Below are 25,590 nucleotides of genomic sequence, written 5' to 3'. Positions count from 1 at the left end.
ACTTAGGACCATGTGATCAGCGGGGACCCACCGCGGGACCCCGCTGCTTACCTCTGTCCCCCTTGAATCCGGCCATGGTCCGGAGCATCTGGGGTCACCGCTAGCTGTGACCCCAGACGCCCACCAGCATCCCCGGATCAGTACCGGCGTTCTGGTACCGGCGGGGTGTAGGGAAGACAGCATGGACGTCAGGACTGACTGTCCATCCAGATGTGCAGCCACAGCTGCATGAAGAAAAAGCTTCAGGGGCTCTTCTAGCCCCCACTCCAACAGGTGCACCCGACTCCGGCCGGGCACCAAACTAAACTGAGGTGCCTTGGCCCGGGGGCGGGGTATAGGAGGGGGACCTAGTGCATCCTGGGAGGATGAAAGCTTAACTCTTTGGTGCCCTGCGACTGACGTCACACCTATACCCCAAGGTATCCTGTGGATACCCTATGGACCCTGAAGTAGAAAATAGAAAGAGCAGAAACCAGCACTTTAATAGATCCTAGCCGTAGACCCGGGTCAAGCCCCTCTTGAAGAAAAAGACGACGACGCTGCAAATGAAAGGATAGAGGGCCATATTCAATTAGGCTGCGAAAAGTCGGAATGGGCGATAAATTAACGCCGATGACGTCATTTTCGCATGTTTCAATTATCCCTGCATTCAACTTAAGACTTTTCGCCGGTGCGAAAAGTCTTTGAAAAAAAACAAAGTGGGGGATAAGTTTTCACCATGTTTTACATGACGAAAAAAAGTGCAAAATTGGAGTTATGGGGTGCAGGCTGTAAAAAAAAAAAAAAAAGCCTGCACCTTTGGGAATAGCCCCTAAATACAAACTGAAAAAAGTAAAAATAATAAAAAATAGGGACACCCCAAAAAAATTATATTTGGGGTAAAAATAAATATGGGGAATAAGTTTTTAAATAGAAAAAATTAAGGTGGGGTGGGGGGTTCCACGTATGCGGCAGGTGTTTTAAAGAATGCGGGTGGTAGCGGCAGGTGCATTTTCGAAGAATTTTCAAAATGCACTGTATGGACTTAAAAATATGCTTGCACCCATTTTCATGTACCCCAAATTTGATGGGCAGATATTTTTTTTTTTCGCCAAAAAAAAATATGCCCAAGTGCTATTCTTCACAGGCGCAAAAAAGCACCTGCTGCGGCTATTTAATAAACCAGACTTCCCTTAAGCAGCCAATACGAGGTTACCCATAGTGATCCCCCATGTCTGGACACCTTTAGGGGGGGGTCTCAGGGACAATTCCTGAAAACTCCATTTTTTTTGCGAAACTTACCTTTCCGCCGGCTCCCGTTTTTGCCATTCCAAATTGAATACTGGGATAAAGCGGGCACGCGCCCGATACTTTATCCCCAGAAAACCTGCGATGTGGAGTGAAAAGTCCAGCACGGACTTTTCGCTCCAAATTGAATGCCCCCCAAAGTGGAAGAACTACAACCTTCACATCACGAGATGTCTTCCAAATGCGATGATAATGTGCTGATGTCACGGGTTTCCTAGCCCTAAGCATGGTAGGAATAACCATCCGTGAGACACCATGGCGTCTTAGGATGGCAGTCTCAACAGCCACGCCGTCAAAAAAGCTGACATAAATCCGGGTACACGAATGGACCCTGCTGCAGAAGTTCCGACCGCACTGGAAGGGGCCAAGGTTCGCCTGCTAGGAATACCAAACCAGACGAGGCCAATCCGGAGCCACTAGGATGACTGTGGACGACTCGTTTGATCCACTTGAGAACCCGAGGGAGAAGCTGAAAAGATGGGAACAGGTATACAAGGCTAAAATCAGTAAAGCATCCGCTCCCACCGCTGCCGGATACCTGGTCCTGGAGCAGTAAAGGGGTAGGTGATGATTTGTTTGGGACGCCATAAGATCTGTGGCCTCCCCATTGGTGAACCAGTTGAAGAAAAACCTCAGGATGAAGGGACGACTCTCACGGGGGTGAAGATCCCAACGACTGAGGTAGTCTGCTTGCCAGTTGTCGACTCCCGAAATGAATATTGCGGAGATGGCTTCGATGTGTCTTTCTGCCCACAGAAGGATGCGGCTGGCCTCTCATTGGCAGACTACTGCGGGTTCCCCCTTGTCAATGTACGGATTGTTTTCGACCCAGAAGTCCTGTATCAAGGCCCTGCAGACTGCCCGCAGTTTGAGAACGTTGATCGATAAGAGGGATTCCTGCCACGACCAACACCCCTGGAAGTGATTGTCCAGGACCACAGCTCCCCATCCGCGCAGGCTGGCGTCCGTAGTGACCAGAGTCCAATTCCAAAGCGCCGAACCGCTACCAGATGGTCTGTCCAGAGGCACCAGAGCAAGGATATGTGGTTCAGAGGAGACAGACACACCAACAGATGCGGGACCCCGACCACTGAGACAGACGATCCAATTGAAAGTTTTGGAGTGAATTTCCCGAATTGGATGGCCTCGAAGGAGGCCACCATCTTCCCTAGGAGACGAATGCAAAGATGCACAGACACTTTTCTGGGTTTCAGCACCAAGCGAACCAGCTCCTAGATTGCATTGGCCTTGTCCATTGGCAGAAAGCTCCGAAGCAGGATTGTGTCCAGAATTATACCCAGGAACTGAAGTCTCTGCGACGGCATCAACTGAGACGTCTGGAAGTAGTCAATCCATCCGTGTTGTATGAGAATCTGATGTGTAAGGGACACTTGGCGCAGAAGGACTTCTGCCGACTGAGCAAGTCATCCAGGTACGGGACAATAGTCACCCCCGCGAGAGCGCAGATGAGACACCATGATGGCCATCCACCTTGGTGAATACTCTGGGAGCTCACGAGAGACCGAACGGCAGGGCCTGGAATTGGTAATGAGTCTCCTTGATGGCAAATCTGAGGAAAGCCTGGTGAGGTTCCCAAATCGGAACATGCAGATGGTCAAAGATGCCTACAGACACCAAAAACTCTCTCGCTTCTAGTCCCACAGTCACAGAATGAAGGGACTCCATTTTGAACCTGTGAAAGGAGAGATATTGGTTCAAGGATTTCAGATTTAGAATGGGTCTGACTGACTCATCCGGCTTCGGAACCACAAAAAGGTTATAGTAAAACCAGTTTTGAGCAGTGGGAACCAGAACTCCGGCCAGCAGAAGTTTATCGATTGCCTGACGCAAAACCAGTTGTTTCAAAGGAACGACAGGAAACCCTGTTGTGAAAAATCGCACTGGAGAAGTGAAGGCGAACTCTATCTTGTATCCCTGATGCACCAGATTCCGAACCCAAGTGTCGGGACAAGTCTGCCTCCAAGCCTCCGATAAGCGCTGGAGAAGAGCACCCCACACCTTGGGATCCCCGAGGTAAGAAGAGAGCCCGTCATGCCACAGGCTTGTCTGCTGGCTTGGGATCCAGACGGCGGACACTGGTCGCACGACCTCCTCGACCTGCTGAAGACGAACCTCGGTTGACCCTGAGATCTCCCTGGAGCTTGAAAAGAACGAAAAGAAGGTCCTTTGAACGAGCGACGTGGAGGTGCTGACGAAGGTAGAAAAGTACTCTTACCCCCAGTGGCCAGCGAGATCCTCTAGTTCAACACTGGACTGGACAAAACAACATCTGTGAAAGGAAGAGCTTCAACCTGTCTTTTAGACTCAGCATCCGCTTGCCAGGCATGAAGCCAAAGTGCTCAGCGAGCAGTCACGGCCGAAGCAGAGATCCCAGCACCTACCTGGCAGATATCTCTGGGAGGAGTCTCCCAAGTATACTGCAGATTCCTGACTATGCTCTGCCAAGATTTTGCCCGCGGAGTGTTTGACTTTAGACCCTCAGTCAATTGTGTAGCCCACTTTTCCACTGCCTTGTTGACCCAAGAGCCGACCAAGGCCGGCTGGCCGGCCGGCCGAAGTGCGCCTGAAGCAGTATAAATGGATTTCAGCGTAGTTTCTAATTTTCGCTCTGAGCTTTCCTTCAACGTGGTAGCTCCTGGAATGGGTAAAGTGGTTTTCTTCGACAGACGAGAAACCGAAGAATCCACAGGTGGTGGAGTCTCCCATCGATTTCTATTTTCTGCTGGAAACGGATAAAGGGAGAAAAAACGCCTAGGAATCTGGAATTTACGGTCTGGATTCTGCCAGGCTGCCGCCATCTGTTCGTTTAACTTGGGAGAAACAGGGAAGGTGGTAGAAGACTGTGTCTTAGCAAACAAGGAGTCATCTAACGATTCTGGTGCTTCAGGGTCAGAAACATTAAGTACTTCTCTCATCAATACCCTGCATTACTTCAGGTTCCTGTGAGGAAGCCTCTACATCGAATTCGTACAGCATCTTCCCTTCCTCCTCCTGAGACGAGTGATCTGCTGCAGAGTCCTCATCTGACTGGAGACCCGCCGGAATTGCCATCTTCTTAAGCAGCTGACTTACGGCAGCCTCAGGAGCTTTAGACGCAGAACAGTTTACCCGGGCAAGGTTATTCACAGAGCAGTCTAAATCCCGAGCCCACGCTGGTTCTGTCGCTAGAAAAGGGTATGTCAGTCTGCGCTGTGTTAGCACACTCTGCTTCACACACATCGCACAGGGAAGACCCTTCAGAGCGAGTACATTTATTTTTGCACTTAGTGCAGGCAAACAGTTTTTATTCAGCAGTTTTGTCTGTCGCTCTGGAAGACATCCTCACCCACTCACAGACACCCACACACAACTGCAGATAATCTGAAACAGTAAACTGAGGCAAACAGAGCAAAATTATGGGAGGAGCAGAATAATGCTACCCAATATAGAATCGGTAGGGTAGCAATAAATTCTACACCATGGTAGGACTGGAGCTGTCAGTCACTCTTTCTCCCCAAGCATGTGCAGTGTGGAACACGCGGTCTGGACTGGTGCCACTCCTTGTGAGCAGAGCGCGCCAAAACCACCAAGGTATGAAAGAGGAGAAGGCGGGCATAACTTTCAGATAGAGATTATGGCTGCCGCTAGGAAGCCCCACCCCCTTCCGTTAAACAGCTCTTAATAGGAGAGTGTACATGTTGGCTGGTAGGTGCCCCCCGAGGAAGCCGAATGAAATAGGTGTCCCCTGAGGAAGCCGGCACCAGTGCTTCTTTGATGTAAGCACCGGCGCGGCAGTGAGACAGCCACACAGGGGCTGCAAGACAAACACCCACATCTGAAACTGAGGTGCCGAGGAGGCCGGCGCTTCTCTGATGTAAGCACCGGCGGTACTCTCCCTGGCGGCTCCCACAATGCAGGCAGACAGTCACGGCCAACAGTCTGCCTGTCCTCACTTCTTGATTAGATAAATAATACACTAAATAAAAGAATAGGGCTGAGACAGCCCCGGATCTCTCGGGAACATTCTGAAAACTGGGGCTGATGGGGCATAGAGGGGGGAGGAGCCAGTGACGCTTACATTCTTAAAGTGCCAGGCTCTACTCTACCAGTGTCTATATCCCACTGCCATGAAGCTCCAGTGACCCCTAGTGGATGCAGGAGGAATTTAGAATAAAGTTATTACACTTCCCTCCCAAAGTTACATCTGCCCCCCTGCTGCAGTACAGCATGGTGTTACCCAGGAGCAATTTGTGACTTACAGGGATCAGAGCCACAATAAGGTTATGAAGAGCAGGATGGATTATTGTCAGAACCAAGGTTATGAAGAGCAGGATGGATTATTGTCAGAACCAAGGTTATGAAGAGCAGGATAGATTATTGTCAGAACCAAGGTTATGAAGAGCAGGATGGATTATTGTCAGAACCAAGGTTATGAAGAGCAGGATGGATTATTGTCAGAACCAAGGTTATGAAGAGCAGGATGGATTATTGTCAGAACCAAGGTTATGAAGAGCAGGATGGATTATTGTCAGAACCAAGGTTATGATATTACCTCCCAGTCTTGTGTATAGATTGGATGTCCACATCCTACATTTACAATATTGGCCAGATCTTTAGCTTTTTGTGAAAGGATTCTCCGTTCTAAGAAAGTATGATTTGCGCTGTATTCACAAATTAACCTGAATAAAAATTTAATTGGTGGAGAATAAAAATTAAATACTGACGCCCACCTTTCTGTACCCCAACACCACAGCAAACGTTGGCAAAGTGCGATTTACTTTCAGGGCTGTCTCCTAACTCACAAATAATGCATTTACCGTACACGTAAAAATGAGATTAGCAATAGTGTGCCATGTTTTATCAATAAGTACAAATATCACTAATACCAAATGTCATTTTCCTGTTACATGTACAATAAATGAATTTGTGATGCTCCTCAGGAGTACTAACCCTAATGTGCAATTTACTTCCAGCGCAATCTTCCTGCCCTGAAGTGTATGCCAGATTCTTACAGTTCCCACATAGCAAATGGGGTCACAGCGTACTGGGCACCATCAATAAGGTTCCCGCCCCCTGCCCCCAATGCCCCCCACATTCGTACAGCACACAGCAATGTGGTAGTACCATAAATCCCAGCAAGGCTACTAACCTCCTCTTTCTTCTTTGGGTCAGAAATAGGGTTTCTGAAGAGAGGGGAATCCCCATAGGGAGAGTACGCCAGAGCGTTGATCTGCTGCTGAAGGACCAGCTGTTGGGCGGCTGCTGCGCTGGGGTCACTCAGAGCTGAAAGAGTTAATGATCAGATTGTATTGTACGGTGCTGATCTATCCCTCTGTACATCTCACAGAGGTGTCCTCATACATCTAGCCTCCTCGCGCTAGAAACAGCCCTTCTAGTTACACCATACCGCGTGGCGTGACTCTGTAGCGCCAAACATCTTCTGTGCAACTTTTTACCTTCAAATGAGTCTCATTCGCAGTGACGCGGTTAGCACAAGCAGCTTCTGCCGATTAAAATGTTCTGTGCGTATCTGCGGGAGTATCTGCACGCAAAACGTTACGTGTCAGCAGCTGTAACACTAACGTAGCGTTTCGCATGCAGACACACAGAACATAGACATGCAGAATATCATTTTCCATCTGCAGAAGCTGCTTGTGCTATTCGCATCGCTGTGCAAATAAGACACATTCGAAGGTAAAAAGTAGCACAAAAGACGCTCTGCGCTACAGAGTCACAGGCAGCTCCCGCGTTGTGGCGCGCAGGGAGGATAGATCTATGCGGACACATCTGTACTTCACTCAGCATAGTAAATACAGAACCAAGATGGCTACTTATATTACAGTCACGATTTATTGGCAGATACTCACCGCCCACAGGGCCTTGAGGTCCACCAAATCCTAGGCCTGTTGTAGATGTATTAAAACCAGTTGAACCGAATGGCGCTGTTCCAAGAGTCCCGCCAAGTTTTGCCTGGTTGTTTCCAAACAGCGATGTCTGGCCAGCACTCAGACCTGGTTATAGAAAGACATTACAGAAATACTGCAGGCTTCATAACAGACGCAGGAACAGTTTGTACAGCCTGAGCCAGGGCATACCCCTCTCACACAGCCTGAGTCAAGACTTACCCATCTCACACAGCCTGAGCCAGGGCTTACCCATCTCACACAGACCCTCTCATCAAGGATTAGTGCACAAATGTGTCCTAATACAAGGTGTCTTTACACTGTACAAAGAGTAGAGTACCATCTCTTTAAAATGTTGCATTAGTCACTTAGCGGATGCATAGATAAGCAGCGCAGTGTAACAGACGCTGGGCTGCGGCTTGAAGTGAACAAGATTGTGTTTAAAAACGTACATTGTGAGGAAAAGCTGCGGCTGCTGGTATCTGCTTCGTCCTTGCACATATTCAGTCTCACACAGATGTACAAATGTCGCACGCCCCGATGATCAATGTCAGCAATGCCATTCTGTCATTTCTAGTACAATTATGCAAATGAGACCTGGTGTGACGAGGGGGGGCTATTTGGCAAGACTTGACCACACTGTATAAGGACAAATCTGTAAGATGATTTCTAGATCAGGTTTCTCACATTATATTGGATATTAGGTCTTTCAGGTCAACTAAGCCCTTGCTCTAGAAATAATCTATTGTGTGCTCACCCGAATATTTCAGTCTGACTCTTCCATAGTCTATAAAGGCACATTTCCTACAGCCATTGTAACCCATTACTAAGCTTCCTGTCCTGCACAGGCAGGAGGGAGGGGGGAGAAACTGGTCTCCTGCAATCTATCAACTGGAACATAAAAAGGAGTAAAGTGTAAGAGAGGGACACCCAGTATACCCAAACAGATTTAGGGAGACAGACTTTTACACTCATTCATTCAACTGGGACACTGGAACTATGGGAATATTGAAAAGCTGATTGTAAAAGGAAGGTATGTTGACTTAAAACCCTTCTGCCAAACTAGTATCTTGGATGTAAAGACAATGAACCTGTACGATTTATTAGACCTACACACAGAGGACCTGGAGCTGCCAAACCGAGGACCTGTACCCTCTCTGAACTCATGCTCAGGAACTGGTTACCAATATAAGCCTGTGAAAGGATTTCTATAAAGCAACTACCAAAAGGTTTCCCGAGACACTTGTCTATCGGAGACCGAAACAAGCCTAAGGTCAGAATAAGCCCAGCGTAGTCCCTGTGTCCCCTCCCCTATGGAGATGGTGAAGAAAAAAGGGACACACGCAAGTCTAAGATAAAACCAGTTTCAGAAACAATTCTCTCTAGAGATATAAAAGTAATTGGTCTTCCATGCAGGAAATGGTGTGTGGGTGTAGCGGTTAGCATTACTGCCTCACAGCATCCAAGTCTTGGGCTCGATTCCCACCAAGGCTCTATCTGTGTGGAGTTTTTATGATCTGTTTGCGCGTGAGTTTCCTCACACACCAAACACGTAACTGGAAGATTAATTGGATTCTAACCAAAAATTAACCCTAGTGTTTTTGGGTGTCCATGAGGTAGGGAATAGATTGTAAGCTCCACTGGGGCAGAGAGTGGAAGGCCAAATATTCCCTGTAAGGTGCTAAGGAACATGTGCGCTCTATATAAATAGCTTCATAAAACATTTTGATAGGAGCTGGATCCAGAACACACTTGAGTGGAACAAGGAGAATTGCAAAGCTTCGAAGGTAAAGACCACCTTCCCTTATACCATTGTGTAAAACAAAAACACAGGAGGGTCCATCTTGGAGCCAATTGAGGCTTTTTATCTCAAAAGAGGTTTTCCAGAAATATTATCTTCTGTCTGGTGTAGAAAATCCATCCATGAAGAAATATATGTACTAGTTAAAAGCGTGTCAAAAAGACGAAAAAAATAACACGTTGCATCTTTTTTTCTCTGGTAACTTAAATGCCACGCATCTGAATTGGCATCTTGCTTGAGGACTTTGTAGGCGTTGACGTAATATTACCTCTGTTCTGTTCGCTCTTCGATTGTTTGCTGAGGACCCCTATTAGCATGGCGATGAAGTTTGCGTTCTCATTGGTCAGTCATAGTTTATCGGGCTTTATCCCGCTCCGCCCTTCGTCTTTTTGCCGCTACTTGCTGTGCAGTTACTCCCACAGCTGACATTTTCCTTTTAGGTGGCACCGCAGTTACACTTTGTTGCTTCAATTAATTAGTATAATCCTATTAATTTAACAGTAAGTGCAATAAAATGGATAGAAAATCCAGACAGTCAGTCAATTTTGAATAGCAACGGTTATAAATGGTAACTGCCAAACCAAAAACCTACATAAACCAAAGCCATAAAGACGAAGAAATGAGGAAAAATGGAGTCAGTGGGAATAGTCAAGTTTGTTATAATACGTTTCATTTATGACCCACTAGACTGTAGGTGTACCAGAACATTAATTCATCCCTGACCGCATCATGTCCACGTTGGGCTGACCCCACCTTTCTATCAGCTGAAAACAGACTTCTTGGTGTGGTTGGGCCAATCCATAGAATGAAGATCCCGTTCGCTGATAAATTCCGTTCACCCGTTGTCCATGTCCGTAATGCAAAGTCAATGTTGTGTTCTGCCCTTCACATCCTGTGGGTTCCATGGCATTGCACTTCTGGGGCTCCCCTGATAATTTTAGGTATACCACTGCTGTGTTACCGTTTGGATTCCATCGCCTTTCCTTTTCCACCCTTAGCTACAGGACAATGATGAGAAGTATTACCTCCTTCAGGGTCTAAATACAAAGCTATAATGCCTGAACCTTGACCGTTCTAGAACCCCAAAGGTTGGAATCCATCGGTACCCACCATTCAGTCCCAGAGGATTAAATAGCCACCTTATGCTAAAGTTTTCTGCTCTTAACTACAGAGTGGCCAAATTACTTGTGGGACAGATGGATGACTAACTGTTCAATGGAGAAGACTGTACATACTGGGCCACTTCAAAAGGCCCAGACCAACTTTCCCAGAAGTCAATAAGAACGTTGCTAAACCCCGGGGAAACGTATGAAGGGACAATATGGGGAAGAAGTGGTATCCGCTTCTCCCCCAAGTATTATGGGTTTCGCCGTTAAACGACAGGAACGCTATGCGCCCCTATCATTCTTGGCGCTGCCATCATGCATTGCTGGGCAATGTATTATCATCATTTATTTATATGGCACCACAAGGTGTTCCACAATGCCTTACAAAGTACATAAACAAAATTGTTGACAAGCGACTTACAGAACAATACATTAAGGGACCAGGACATGGATAATATATATTGCTACATTAGCGACCATAACACCCAGATAAGCAGCAGAGCAAAGCAGCCAAGTGTTAGGTTCCCTAGTGGGGAGTAAGAAGTAGATGAAACTAAAAAGTAGGGAGAAGCACAAGAGGGGAGAGGGCCCTGCTCGTAAGATCTTACATTCTAAAACATGTATGAATGGTCAGTGGCACTAACCGTTCCGACAGCTGCAGCTATCAATTCATCAGTTGCAGCTCCGACAGATGAGATGTTAGTGCATCTCATTGGTAGTGCCTCCATGCCTCGCCACGGTAAAGAGGTGAAGCAGGAAGAACCATAGCGTCTTGATTCGTGCTGCTATAATACATCATCCCCCCTGTACTCTAGCAGAATCACCCTGTGTCACATAGGGAAGGACATACACCAAGAGCCACCATCACAGTCATGACCTCCATGAACATGCCCAAAGCAGCAGTCACACAGAACTGGTAACAGACAAGGATGTCCCTCTCTCTAGGTCTAGTGATTAACTGGTAAGAAGGAACGCTTACACCCTGTAGCCCAGACCGGATGGAAGAGGAATAATCTTATCCGGCTGTGCATGGAATGGGACCTCACCTGAGAAATGAAGCAATCCCAGAGTCTTTAACTACACCCTCTTGTCAAGACTTCTGCCAGAGACTGGCGCACCAAGATCGTATCACCAAGGCGCTCCAAAGTGTTCTAGCAAGATAACAAATTTAGCATTTGGTCTAAAGGATTTCAGGACAGATGGCTGAGCTCTCTGAGCCTGGAAGCATCAGGAACCTCTGATGCTTCAATCCGCGTTCCTTGCAATTTCAGCAAGAGGAGTGTCTTTTTCCAAGAGATCTCAATCAGCGGTATACAATCGGGAAGCCGGCTGCCTTAATACCGGCAGCCGGCTTTCCTACTGTCACATCCCGGCGAGGGTGAAATGCCGGGCGTCTATATCTAGACGCCTGTCATTTCCCCGACGGGAGACAGGTGCCCGGTATCCCGATCGAAGGGATGACGGGCGCCACGAGCAGACAGCCGCTGGGGGGGGGTGGGGGGGGACGAGGGTTAGGTTTAGGGCTCCCGGGGATGACTTAGGGTTAGGCACCCCCGGGGGACTTAGGTTTAGGCAGCGGGGAAGGGGAGGGGGGGTTAGGCACTTAGAGGGTGGATTAGGGTTAGGCACTTGGTGGGGGGGGGGGGGGGGGAGGTTAGGGTTGGTTACTAGATACTTACCGTAGGATGATCAGGATATCCAGCGCAGTCGGGCTTCCGCTGCTGAGCTCTGCTGGTTTGTCAGGCTGCCGCTGCTGGGATACAAACTCCCGGCCATATGGCAGCCGGGATATCATCAGAATTCCCAATCAGCCCTGTACAGACCAGACAAAACCTCTAACCCAAGCCGGGCCAGCTCTTACTAAGCGGCTGCCGGGGAGCATTAATGCTCCTGGCAATCCAAACACTGGGGGGGGAACAGAGACAACAGCCAGATGATGACACCGGGTTCCCCGAGTGCTGGCATTAACTTACTGTGCCAGCAAATTTATCACGGTAATTGAGGCAGGTAGTCCCTTTCATAGGAGTACCCTTCGCTCCAATGCTCTCGTCTGACACGACAGAGCCGAAACAAGAGCAGCCACAAAGCAATGGAAAAGCCCAAACAGAAACTAAAAATGCAGGAAAGACCAGAAGGGACTACAGAAGGGACTACAGAAGGGACTCCCTGCAGAGGTATAGAGAAGGAGCGCTGGGGCTTCTAAGCTGGCTTCTGCACAGCATGAGAGTCTGCCAGTGAGGAGGGGGTATAAAGACCCTAATGGGGTCTCTTCCCATCAGCAGTAAGTCGCACATGTGTCAGCCCCCAGAACACGCTGGGGGACCACTGCGACCTGCACAGAAAGACCTCTCTGAGAATGTGGGCGAGATGTTACTTACCCTCTGACCTTCAGACAATGTGCTGTAGTGTAGCTGCTGTATACGAGTCCTGGTCACCCCTGCTCCCCTAGAGAGCGTCCAGCATCGGGTGCGGGCGCTAGAAGCGATGAGCGAGGCCACATAACATCCTCCAACACAGCACGCTGAGAAAACTATTTTAAATAAAATGAAAGAAATGGAAAAAAAAAAAAATCCCCCACACCAACTAAATCTGGAGCAACAGCGGGCGTGGGGTGCAGAGGGGAGGAGACCGCACTCACAGACCCACCATAGCGCTCCAATGTCTCTGGTGTCCGCCAAACATATCCAAGCCTAATATCCCTGTGTGCAAGAGCTGGTCAAGGAGGAGGTGCATGAATAAAAGTGGAAACACCCGTCCCCAGGCACAGGGCCTTGTCCCAAAATGACAGCTCCCTCTGTGGGGTCTTACAGGCTATAATGAGGCATTCCTGACCTGGTCCTAAACCACCCTGGTGTGTGTACTCCCCTGGTGCGGCTCCTCTATGTAACATAGCTTCTCTAATCTACTGCGGTGCATGGGACTGTGACCCCTTCCCCCAAAGTTCCCAGGCTTAGGGGCAGCACCTTGTAGGTCTCTATGGCACCTCCAGACACCGTTGCTAGTTGGCGGCTGTGTGCGGCTTCCCTGCAGAAACCTTCTGACGCATATACATAGAGACGTTATAGCATACACAGAGGACAGTACTGAAACCCCTGCATGTTCCAAGTAACAGACTAACCAGGGGTCCCTGCGGGATGGCAATATAGAGGGGGAGCAGCCACATGTGTGATTTATAGGGACTGCACTCATGGTCACACTCTGTAGTCCAATATCTGCTAATTATTAATATAATTTAGGGGTATTTTAGGCATGGTTAGACAGCACGTTTTGCTTTCCTCACAGCTTTTAGTATGGGAGTGAGACAGATTAATACTCTATAGAAGAGCCCCCATTACAGTGTACAGAAGATAATCTGTACAAGCATACCTGGTCCAAATCCTGTTCCAATCCCAGGCCCCAATGTCCCCGCTGCCGTCTTGTTACCAAAGAGACTAGTCCCTGGAGTACTGGCTCCAAACCCTGAAGAACAAAAAGGTCAGCAACTCAGCGCATGGGAGGTGTACATGACATTATGGAGGATACAGTACAGGACCTCTGCTTACACCGTGCACATTGTACATGGCCGCTTACACAAGAGGGGTCAATCCAATTAGGTGCAAGCTTGTCTCATGAGTCATACATCGCGGGAATGTGCTCACCCGAGAAATGGGAGATCCAATGAGAAATGACAATGTGCTGTAGTCGCAGCGAGGGCGCGCAACTGTTCAACAAAATAAGACTTGGGAGAAATTCATGAGAGTGGGGAAACCTTCCTGGAACACGGAAAAAATAAGAGAAAAAAGGGATAGCCACGATAGCAGGGCCATATAGTAGTCAGTGACAGCTGCGATAGCAGGGCCATATAGTAGGCAGTGACAGCTGAGATAGCAGGGCCATATAGTAGGCAGTGACAGCTGAGATAGCAGGGCCATATAGTAGGCAGTGACAGCTGAGATAGCAGGGCCATATAGTAGGCAGTGACAGCTGAGATAGCAGGGCCATATAGTAGGCAGTGACAGCTGAGATAGCAGGGCCATATAGTAGGCAGTGACAGCTGAGATAGCAGGCCATATAGTAGGCTGTTAGTGACAGCTGAGATAGCTGTCACTGCCTACTATATGCCCTATCTCAGCTGTCACTAACAGCCTACTATATGGCCTGCTATCTCATCTGTCACTTACTGACTTCTATATGGCCCTGCTATCTCAGCTGTCACTTACTGACTTCTATATGGCCCTGCTATCTCAGCTGTCACTTACTGCCTACTATATGGCCCTGCTATCTCAGCTGTCACTCCCTACTATATGGCCCTGCTATCTCAGCTGTCACTAACAGCCTTCTATATGGCCCTGCTATCTCAGCTGTCACTGCCTACTATATGCCCTGAGATAGCAGGGCCATATAGTAGGCAGTGACAGATGAGATAGCAGGGCCATATAGTAGGCAGTGACAGATGAGATAGCAGGGCCATATAGTAGGCAGTGACAGATGAGATAGCAGGGCCATATAGTAGGCAGTGACAGCTGAGATAGCAGGGCCATATAGAAGGCAGTGACAGCTGAGACAGCAGGGCCATATAGTAGGCAGTAAGTGACAGCTGAGATAGCAGGGCCATATAGTAGGCAGTAAGTGACAGCTGAGATAGCAGGGCCATATAGAAGTCAGTAAGTGACAGCTGAGATAGCAGGGCCATATAGAAGGCAGTAAGTGACAGCTGAGATAGCAGGGCCATATAGAAGGCAGTAAGTGACAGCTGAGATAGCAGGGCCATATAGTAGGCTGTTAGTGACAGCTGAGATAGAAGGGCCATATAGAAGTCAGTAAGTGACAGCTGAGATAGCAGGGCCATATAGTAGGCAGTAAGTGACAGCTGAGATAGCAGGGCCATATAGAAGTCAGTAAGTGACAGCTGAGATAGCAGGGCCATATAGAAGGCAGTAAGTGACAGCTGAGATAGCAGGGCCATATAGTAGGCTGTTAGTGACAGCTGAGACAGCAGGGCCATATAGTAGGCAGTAAGCGACAGCTGAGATAGAAGGGCCATATAGTAGGCTGTGACAGCTGAGATAGGGGCATATAGTAGGCAGTAAGTGACAGCTGAGATAGCAGGGCCATATAGTAGGCAGTAAGTGACAGCTGAGATAGCAGGGCCATATAGTAGGCAGTAAGTGACAGCTGAGATAGCAGGGCCATATAGTAGGCAGTAAGTGACAGCTGGGATAGCAGGGCCATATAGTAGGCAGTAAGTGACAGATGAGATAGCAGGGCCATATAGAAGGCTGTTAGTGACAGATGAGATAGCAGGGCCATATAGTAGGCAGTGACAACTGAGATAGCAGGGCCATAAAGTAGGCAGTGACAACTGAGATAGCAGGACCATATAGAAGGCTGTTAGTGACAGCTGAGATAGCAGGGCCATATAGTAGGCAGTAAGTGACAGCTGAGATAGTAGGGCCATATAGAAGGCAGTGACAGCTGAGATAGCAGGGCCATATAGAAGGCAGTAAGTGACAGCTGAGATAGCAGGGCCATATAGTAGGCAGTCAGTGACAGATGAGAGAGCAGGGCCATATAGAAGGCAGTCAGTGACAGATGAGAGAGCAGGGCCATATAGTAGGCAGTTAGTGACAGATGAGATAGCAGGGCCATATAGTAGGCTGTTAGTGACAGATGAGATAGCAGGGCCATATAGTAGGCAGTTAGTGACCATAAAGAAAGTACAGAAAAACGTGTTTTTCATCAAATTAGTCTTTCAAGCATTTTGTGGGACAGAATATTCTCTGTATAGTAATTGCAGTTCTCATACATGTTGTAAAAAGTTGGAAGAGTTTTAAATCTGTAAGTTCTAAAATCCTCTCCCATTATTTACAGCTCCCCCTACCTCCCCCGCATCATGTACACCTCCCCCCTACCTCCCCCACATCATGTACAGCTCCCCCCTCCCTCCCCCGCATCATGTACAGCTCCCCCCTCCCTCTCCCGCATCATGTACAGCTCCCCCCTACCTCCCCCGCATCATGTACAGCTCCCCCCTACCTCCCCCACATCATGTACAGCTCCCCCCTCCCTCCCCCGCATCATGTACAGCTCCCCCCTACCTCCCCCACATCATGTACAGCTCCCCCCTACCTCCCCCGCATCATGTACAGCTCCCCCCTACCTCCCCCGCATCATGTACAGCTCCCCCCTACCTCCCCCGCATCATGTACAGCTCCCCCCCTACCTCCCCCACATCATGTACAGCTCCCCCTACCATTTATACCTCCCACCCCCGCATCATTTATACCGCCCTCCTACCTCCCCCGCATCATTTATATTACCCTCCTACCTTCCCCACATCATGTACAGCTCCCCCCTACCAATTATACCTCCCCCTATCTGTCCCACATCATTTAACCCATTAATAAGTTTAAGAGAAATTCACCTGAAAAAACTTTATTGGCCACATGATGCCATTTACACCCCTCCAAGTGTAGGACACATTCATTGGGAGGGTACCAGAGGTTCTGCACTGTGTCCTGTAATTTTTACCTTAAAAAGTAGTTTTTCTTGCTCAGGGGGTTGTACACAAAAAAAAACCATAAACTTCCTCAAGTTTTACTACGAGAACAGCTCGTAAGACCCAACTCACCCATAATTGGATTGACCCCTAAAACCTTTTTCTCTGACTGCTTTGTTGGACACTGGAACCATGGGGTATAGAGGCTCAGGTTGAAGATTAGGCACTTTCAGGAATCTGACAGTCTAACCCCCAAACCCTCTGTACCCCGTAGTTTGTCGGGAAGCAGTTATTTGAAACCTGGACACTATCTCAGATAGGAGGATTTTGTCCAAACAGACCATAAATGATATATGGAGCTCTGCAAGGCTACAACCTGGTCTTTAAAGGCTTCTCCCTGTAGATAGTCTGAAGAAAGATACATGCAAGAAACTCCAACTCTACCAATTCAGTGTTGAAAAGGCTGCTCGGAACGAAATTTAGTCTTAAGGAGCTATAGGAGGAGTATATGGTGGTGGTACATGTAGCACCCCATGCACACAGACAAAAATCTGTACTTCCAGAAGAAGTAGTGCCAGCCTCCACTGCTGCAGACTGAACTTTAAAGGACTAAATCCCCAGCCACTCTGAAAGTCTCCTGCAAACCCCTAGTACACAGGAAAACTGGAGAAGTTAGAAACCCTGCTCTGCCCGGACCAGGAGATATACAGGCATATTGTCCAGGGCCCAAAAACTGCTGTGTCACAGTCCGATGCCACTAGTATCACATGAACAACCTCCCCTTACATTCTGTAGAGTCTGCTGAAGCATGATACCGATGTGTCCTCTACCAAAAACACCTCCCTTGTCCTCAAGCAGAAATAGGACACCTTGTTCCTAGTCTATACGCACCACATGAACATTGTGGAGCATGATGGTATATCTAGTTGATCATAGTGGTTTCCTACATCACCTCTTGCTGCCTCTAAGATGGTGTGGTCTGACTATCTTTATGGCCTTCCTCATAGTAGAGGCTGACTAGAGCCTCCAACACCACTCTTTGTTCTAGTACAATTATGGGAAGCTGCAAATCTTTAAGGATGCCAAAGGCGAGGAATCTGACACCGCAGAGCGACAAAACCACTTCCATGAAGACTGTCCAGTCGAGGTTGTTGACCTTGAGCCCACCAGGATTAGCAAGCGACAAAATGTCCTTTGAGACAGCTTGATGAATGGTCTGGTCAAGCGATTGATTAAAGCTCAATCGGGAATACCCTCTGTCCCACCTTCAAGGTCAAGCACATCTTCCTCCATAACGTCATACAAAATAGGACATACAGCCAAGAGACTATTAATCACTAACGAGAGGATCTCCTCTTCCAGCAAGGACACCTTCTATTGTCGTGTCAGAAAGCCGCTTACGGAAACCCATTCACTGGGCAGGGCTGAATGGTCTGGAAGGACCGGCATCTTCACCTGCAACCCTGGGGATGTGCTGCGAGTAAGCCCTGCAGTAGCATGGGCTAATGGTTTAAGCCAGACTAATTCTGCTAGTAGCCCACACCACCCATGGGTACGTGCCGCAGGCAGCTCCCAGCCCAATAGGTGCATAGCGACTGCCTGCACAACAAGGCAACTTTCACCATGTAAAAAATAAATAAAAAAAGGGTAAAGCTGATGCCGCCACAGCAGATTTGGCTCTGGAATTATTTTTTATAGCCAAATGGAGAGAAAAGGATGAATGGGACAAGTCTACGCGGCCTCCTCTGGCCGCAAGACTACCTGCAGCGAGAGGAGCAGCAGCTGTCTGTCTCGCTGACATTTTAGGCAGCCTCAATTTGCTACGAAGGACATGCAGTCTGATAGAACTAGACAGTCCCCCAGTACCGTCCTTAAAGAACGCGGCCTATGTGTCCAGCAGTACCTAGCGAGGTGCCGTTACGCTGTAAGGCAACCCATCTGACTGTGTTCCCATTACCAGAGGCTATATACACTACTCCCTCCTTGTAAGTGACAGTTGCTGGTACCAAGACTAATCTCCACTTCATTTAGCTTAGCGCACAGATCAGCGACCAATACTGTTCGCCTAATTCCTACGTCAGCATGCGGACCGCAGATATTAACTGTGGCACCTCCCTTACTTACTTGCAGCAATATACAGGGCAGCCTATATGGCAGAGAGTTGTTAAAAATTTAAATAAAGTTTCCCGTTAAAAAAATAAAATAAATACATATCCAGCAGGCTAAGGAGAGAAAATCAGAGCTTTGTGCAGAATGTCTTAAAATGCCCAAAGTCCTTTCTGAGCCCCTACACCCAATGGTTCCAGTGTCCCAAAGTTATGAATGAGTGAGCATTACTCCGGTCATACATACCAAGTAACCGCAAGGCTAGATCAGAGGCGTACCATGTGTAATAGTTTACAGATAACTTTATTTAGCTTCCCTACCTCCACATTTTCCCCAAAAAATGTTTGCATTGGTTTTGTGAAATTTGATTACCAAAAAGGCCGCCAGTAGTGGTTCCAAACGCAGGTGCACTGGTCGTCGTGGTTCCGAAAGCAGCTGGCTTGTTATTAAATAGGGTCTGCAAGAGAAGAGATTGGTTTACATGTCACTAGAGAACCAAGATAAGACCTGTAAATACGCATGTCATACGGTACATACACTATCATCACAGGGCCAGAGGCTTTCTGCAACAGTAATTACTGTACGGAAGGAATATACTTTACTAGGTAGCACCTAGGCAGAGAATAGGCACAGCTAAAGCAAAAATTACTACTCAAGGACAAATTGTTAAGTGCTGTTTCTTAATTGACACAAAAATACAAAAAAATACAAAAAATTGTATTACCCTCAAACTTTGCTTTTGTGACCAGGACATTTATACTTTGAAATATACTTTTCTACTTCAGGGTCCATAGGGGGTCCACAGGGTTGACCTTGGGGTTATAGCTGGAACAGGATCCATGGGCACCACACAGTTAAGCTTTTAGCTCCCAGGATGCACTTAGGTCCTCCTCTATACCCCGCCCCCGAGCCACAGGCACCCCAGTGTAAGCTGGTGCCCGGCCGGAGTCGGTCACCGCGCAGGGGGGCTGCAGGAGCAGCCCCCAAAAGCTTTTATTTTAAGTTAAATTTTATTTATTTTTAATCTATTTTTACTACAGACGGCAGCGAAGGGCTGTCTGTACAGACGCCCACGCTGCCGCTCTGATCCCCGACTGGCGCCGCGACGCCAGTACTGATCTGGGGATCGCGGCGGGAGGGCAGAGTCCGTACTAGCCGGACTCTGTCTACCTCCCAGGACTGCTGCCGGAGTCGCCGGGGATTCAGGTAAGCCGCGCGTCGCTGGCTAGCGGCGGCGCGCGGAATGCCTTAAATGCAGTCCTTTAGCCTCCGGTCCGGGGGACAGACCGGAGGCTGCTGGCAGTGGCGGCGGGCCCCCCCCATAACCCGTGGGACCACTAGACCACCAGGGATAACCGGCAAGCGGGAAGCCAGCATCCCTGGGGTTAATGGCCAGCCAGGGGAGGAAGCCTTCCCTGTCAGCGGCTCCTCCCCTCAGCTCAGCGCGCCTTTCAGCACGCAGTCTGGCGTCGCTGAGCTGCAGATTCCTCGGCCACTCCTCCTCTGAGGTCTCCAGCGGCCATTTTCCCAGTGGCAGCGCAGATCTCAGGGAGCACGCGGACCGGTCCCCCTGTGTACCTCTCCCCTGATTAAGGACAGCGTACACAGCACTATAGCCCTCCCAGACACTGAATCTGGGCAGGTTGATTGTAGTGTAAAGGTGCAGTGAGTATATCTTCCTGCATGGTATGTGACTTTTTGCTAGTGCTGCCTGTCTGTGCTTATTTTCCGCTTACTGTCAGCTTATACCTATCCCTTTACTTCTCCTACAAGCCCTGCAGGTGTGTGGGGGAGGGGCGTTTCTACTGACCTCACTTATATAGATCACGTATTTGTGAGGTCCGTCACATACAGTTGTGTGCTACTCAGTGCCATATTGTGGGCTGTTGTTCAGCACACCGGTGAGTGCGTTTTACTTCTACCCTGGTGCCAGATATATAATATATTCTGTCATGTCAGACGAGGAGGTTGAGCGCTCAGTGGCTCCGGTGTTGGCCTCCTGCGGACGCTGTTCTGCAGGAGTAGATAGGGAGGATTTGTCACAGGATGGCCTGTGTAGTCGATGCCAGGTGGCTCCTGGCCCATCCAGACCTTCTCTGGCGCAGGAACCACCGTGGGCGATGTTTTCTCAAGTGCTGGTGTCTATTGCGGACCGTCTGTCGGTCCCGACTGCTCTCCCTACTAGGGCGGTGCCCCAGCCGACCATCCCCCATTCCCCGGGTGTCCCGCAGTTATTGCGGAGTCCTCCTGGGTCTCAATCAGTTGGTCCCTTTGGGGGGTTGCCTATGTATATACAGGCTTCCCCTGTGCCGCAGCAGCCTGTGGTACCTTTTCAGGCCCCTATGGCGACGCCTCCACCATGGGTGGATGTGCTCTCCAACTCCGTGCAAAATTTGGCGGCCGCTTCCTCGGCTTTTCAGTCAATGTTGCAGACTGACATGCCTTCTAGGATTTCTAAACGCCCACTCATGGCACGGGCTGCTCAGGTATCGGACTCAGAGGGTTCCTCAGATGATGGGGAGGTCCCTGATGACACTGACTCGGACGCCTCGGTCCAGGAAATGGATACCAAGTCGTCCATTAATGTGCGAGCACTAGTTAGGGCGGTGCGAGCTATTCTTCTTATAGAGGATGAGGCACCGGTTCCTAGGTCGAAGTTTCCTAGTTTCAAAAAAACTAAGGTGGCTTCTGCGGTGTTTCCCCTGTCTGATCAGTTGACGGATCATATGGCGGTAGCTTGGCAGGCGCCCAGTAAGAGATTCCTTCCTCAGAAGCGGTTGGCTTCTAATTACCCCTTCCCTGAGGCACATTGTAAAAAATGGGAAACTCCACCGGCGGTGGATTCCCATGTCACCCGTTTAACTCGGGGCGCCACCTTACCATTACCGTCGATATCCCCGCTGAAGGATCCCACGGACAGGAAAGTTGAGACTTGCTTAAAGTCTATTTACTCCCTCTCCGGGGCGGTGGCCCGACCGTCCATGGCCATTTCCTGGGTGGCCAAGGCCATTGAGGGGTGGGCCAATGCATTGGAAGATACCTTCCCGGACGACGCTCCGGATGTCCAGCGGGCGTTGTTGGGACAAATGAGGGACGCCGCTTCTTACATTGGAGAAGCTTCTTTAGATGCTAGTCTGCTGACCTTGCGGGTATCGGCTGCAGCGGTGTCTGCCCGCCGATCCTTATGGTTGCGGTCCTGGAGAGCGGACTCTGATTCAAAGAAAGGTCTGGAGGCCTTACCTTTCAATGGGGAATTACTATTTGGTCCGGACTTGGACAAAATAGTGGACACCCTGGCTAAATCCAAGTCGGCCTTCCTCCCTTCGGCGGCACTGCCTGCTAAGGTTCGGAGTTCGGCTTTTCGTTCCTTTCGGGTTCAGGGTAAGGCGAAAGGTCAGTCCTTCCCGAGACAGTCTGCGAGTAAGACGGCCTCTAAACCCAAGAAGCAAGCCTGGAGTGCTCGGCGCCCTTCTTCCAAGCAGGAAGATAAACCTGCGGCCTGATGGGACGGGCCTCCCTCTGGGGGACCTCAGAGTGGGAGGCCGACTTCTTCTATTTGCCCAGTGCTGGCACAATACCACCACGGATGCCTGGGTTCGAGAAGTGGTCTCCCAGGGGTACGCCCTGTCTTTTCGGCACAGACCACCCCACCAGTTTTTCTGCACAAGTCCTTCTCAGGACAAGACCAAGGCGTTACAGGTTCAGGAGGCTATAGAGTCCTTGCTGAAAGCAGGGGTCATTGTTCCCGTTCCTCTATCACAACGAGGGACGGGGTATTATTCGTCTCTGTTTCTGGTGCAGAAACCCAATGGTTCTCATCGCCCTATCCTCAACTTGAAGTCTCTGAACAAATTCCTCAGAGTTCCCAAGTTCAGGATGGAAACGTTACGTTCCATCATTCTGGCGATGGAACCGGGGGATTACATGGTGTCCCTGGACATCCAGGACGCCTACCTCCATGTTCCGATAGCATCTTCACACCAGCGGTATCTGAGGTTCGCTATCCTTCAACACCACTATCAGTTCCGGGCGCTACCCTTTGGTCTCTCCACGGCACCGAGGGTGTTCACGAAGATTATGGCGGTCATGGCCGCACATCTTCGGAACCAGAATGTACGGCTGCTGCCGTACCTGGACGACCTCCTGTTGCTGGCGAGCTCCCCGGAGGTACTGCTTCAACATCTCCACCTGACGATCGCTTGCCTGCAAGCACACGGGTGGTTGATAAATTGGAAAAAGTCCTCCCTGATTCCATCACAGCGGATGGTTCATTTGGGAGCCCTGCTGGATTCGCGTCAGCAAAGGATCTTCCTGACTCCGGAGAAGGTCGCCTCACTACAGCTGCGGATACGCAGTTGCCTGAGCCGTTGCCGCCTGTCGGTCCATTCGGCTATGAGAGTTCTGGGGTCCATGGTGTCGACATTCGACATGGTGGAATTTGCCCAGTTCCATTCCCGGCCCCTGCAGGGGCTGATTCTATCAGAATGGAACGGGTTACCTCACCGGATCCGCTCTCAGGTGCTGGTGTTGTCTCCGGACGTTCGGCTATCTTTGGCTTGGTGGCTTCAGACAGCTCATCTGGTCGAGGGGCGCCCATTTTGGGTCCCGGACTGGGTCCTGCTCACGACGGATGCCAGTCTCCGGGGTTGGGGGCAGTGACCGGCTCTTTGTCGCTTCAGGGTCGTTGGTCAGCGGAAGAAGCACTTCTCCCCATCAACATCCTGGAACTGCGGGCAGTATACAAGGCCCTGCAGTCGTCCGGCCCCGCTCTTCACGGAAGGGCGGTACAGGTGCAGTCCGACAACGCCACCACGGTGGCGTATATCAATCACCAAGGCGGAACTCGCAGTCAGGCAGCGATGTCGGAGGTGTCTCGTATCCTGTCTTGGGCGGAGGGTCACATTCCAGTGATCTCGGCGGTCTTCATCCCCGGAGTCCTCAATTGGGAGGCGGACTTCCTCAGCCGTCACGACGTGCATCCCGGGGAATGGTCGCTTCACCCAGAGGTGTTTACGGGTCAAGGACAAGAGACGCAGGTGCAAGTCTGGTGGACGCGCTGTCGCTGACATGGACGTTTCACCTGGCGTATCTGTTTCCTCCGATATCCCTGCTTCCTCGGGTTCTGCGGAAATTCAAGCAGGACGGCGGCATGCTCGTGCTGGTAGCTCCGGCCTGGCCCAGACGTCCTTGGTACTCCGATCTGAGGAGCCTCTCCATCGACGTTCCGTACCTTCTTCCTCAACGTCGGGACCTGTTGTCTCAGGGGCCCTGCCTTTACCCGGATCTGGGTCGGCTGTCTTTGACGGCGTGGCTCTTGAGACAGCCGTCTTGAGGTCTCGGGGCTTCTCCAGTTCGGTTATTGGTACGATGCTCAGGGCACGCAAGCCTGCTTCAGCACGGATTTATCACAGAGTGTGGCACACTTACTTTCAGTGGTGTGAGTCCAGACTTTATGATCCTCAGGTGTTCCGAGTTTCTAGGATCTTGGAATTTCTTCAGTCAGGATTGGATCTCGGCTTACGCCTTGCATCTCTGAAGGTTCATGTGTCCGCCTTGTCCGTGTGGTTTCAACGGCGGATTGCAATACTACCAGACGTTCACACCTTTTTCCAAGGTGTTATCAGGATCCAGCCTCCCTTTGTGCCTCCGGTGGCTCCTTGGGACTTGGCGGTGGTGCTACGGGTCCTGCAGGGTCCTCCGTTTGAGCCTCTTGAGGCGGTGGAGCTCAAGTGGCTGACATTTAAGACGGTTTTTCTCCTGGCAATTGCTTCGGCCAGGAGGGTGTCTGAATTGGGGGCGCTTTCCTGTCGCCCTCCTTTCCTAATTTTTCACCAGGACAGAGCGGTGCTCCGCACTCGTCCTGAGTTTTTGCCCAAAGTGGTCTCGAAGTTCCATATTAATCAGGAACTTGTTGTGCCAGCTTTTCAGTCCCCTGATCTTTCAGCTGGTGAGACTTCCTTAAATGTGGTCCGGGCGCTTAGAATTTATGTAGACCGGACGGCTTCGGTTAGGAAGTCTGATTCCTTGTTTATCCTCTTTGGTTTTCACAAGAGGGGTTGGCCTGCCAACAAACAAACGTTAGCCTGTTGGCTTCGTTCCGTTATTTGTGAGGCTTATGCACAGGAGGGCTTACCTGTGCCAGCCTCTGTTAAGGCTCATTCCACTCGTTCTGTGGGTCCCTCTTGGGCTGCTAGACGTGGCGCTTCTGCTGTTCAGCTGTGTAGGGCGGCCACTTGGTCTTCAATTCAAACGTTTTTGAGGTTCTATGCGTTTGACACCTTTGCCTCTCAGGATGCATCCTTTGGGCGCCGGGTACTCCTTTCAGCACAGGAGCGTCCCCGCCCTTAGTTGTACTGCTTTGGGACATCCCCAAGGTCAACCCTGTGGACCCCCTATGGACCCTGAAGTAGAAAACAAGAGATATGGTAAGAACTTACCTTTGTTATCTCTGTTTCTACGAAGTCCATAGGGTCCACAGGGCGCCCGCCCTGACGCACCTGGCTTCAAATGGGCTGTGTGGCTGGTCACCGGTTTTCCGTCTCCTATTGCTGTGAGTATGGTTTCTTGTGTGTTCCAGTCTTCCTTCTCTCTGTTCCATATTCTCCTCCGGCCTAGGCTGCTTACCAACTGGGGTGCCTGTGGCTCGGGGGCGGGGTATAGAGGAGGACCCAAGTGCATCCTGGGAGCTAAAAGCTTAACTGTGTGGTGCCCATGGATCCTGTTCCAGCTATAACCCCAAGGTCAACCCTGTGGACCCTATGGACTTCGTAGAAACAGAGATAACAAAGGTAAGTTCTTACCATATCTCTTGTTATTTCAGGAAAGAAAAGGGCAAATTTGCATACGAAAAAGTAAATAAATAAAAAAAATCTACGTATGTATGAAAACAAAGTTGTACAAAATGGCAAC

General features: G+C 49.7%; 1 protein-coding gene across 2 annotated transcripts in view; it reads right to left on the bottom strand.

Moving 5' to 3' along the window:
- Positions 1-25,590, bottom strand: part of NUP98 (nucleoporin 98 and 96 precursor) — a 120,972-nt gene that overhangs the window by 35,339 nt on the left and 60,043 nt on the right. Inside the window, exons 10-13 of one of the 2 annotated variants that reach the window (XM_088453880.1) lie at positions 19,054-19,138; positions 13,464-13,556; positions 7,155-7,298; positions 6,437-6,570 (exon numbers count right to left, since the gene is read on the bottom strand). In XM_088453880.1, coding sequence (XP_088310006.1) covers positions 6,437-6,570; positions 7,155-7,298; positions 13,464-13,556; positions 19,054-19,138 — 456 coding nt within the window. The remainder of the gene's footprint in view (positions 1-6,436; positions 6,571-7,154; positions 7,299-13,463; positions 13,557-19,053; positions 19,139-25,590) is intronic. The other variant, XM_088453881.1, reaches the window with a different exon arrangement.

Source organism: Taudactylus pleione, unplaced genomic scaffold (assembly GCF_031769625.1).
Source record: "Taudactylus pleione unplaced genomic scaffold, aTauple2 ptg000598l, whole genome shotgun sequence".
Taxonomy (NCBI): domain Eukaryota; kingdom Metazoa; phylum Chordata; class Amphibia; order Anura; family Myobatrachidae; genus Taudactylus; species Taudactylus pleione.
The sequence above is the reverse complement of the archived record's forward strand: the minus strand, read 5'-3'. Positions and strand labels throughout refer to the sequence as shown.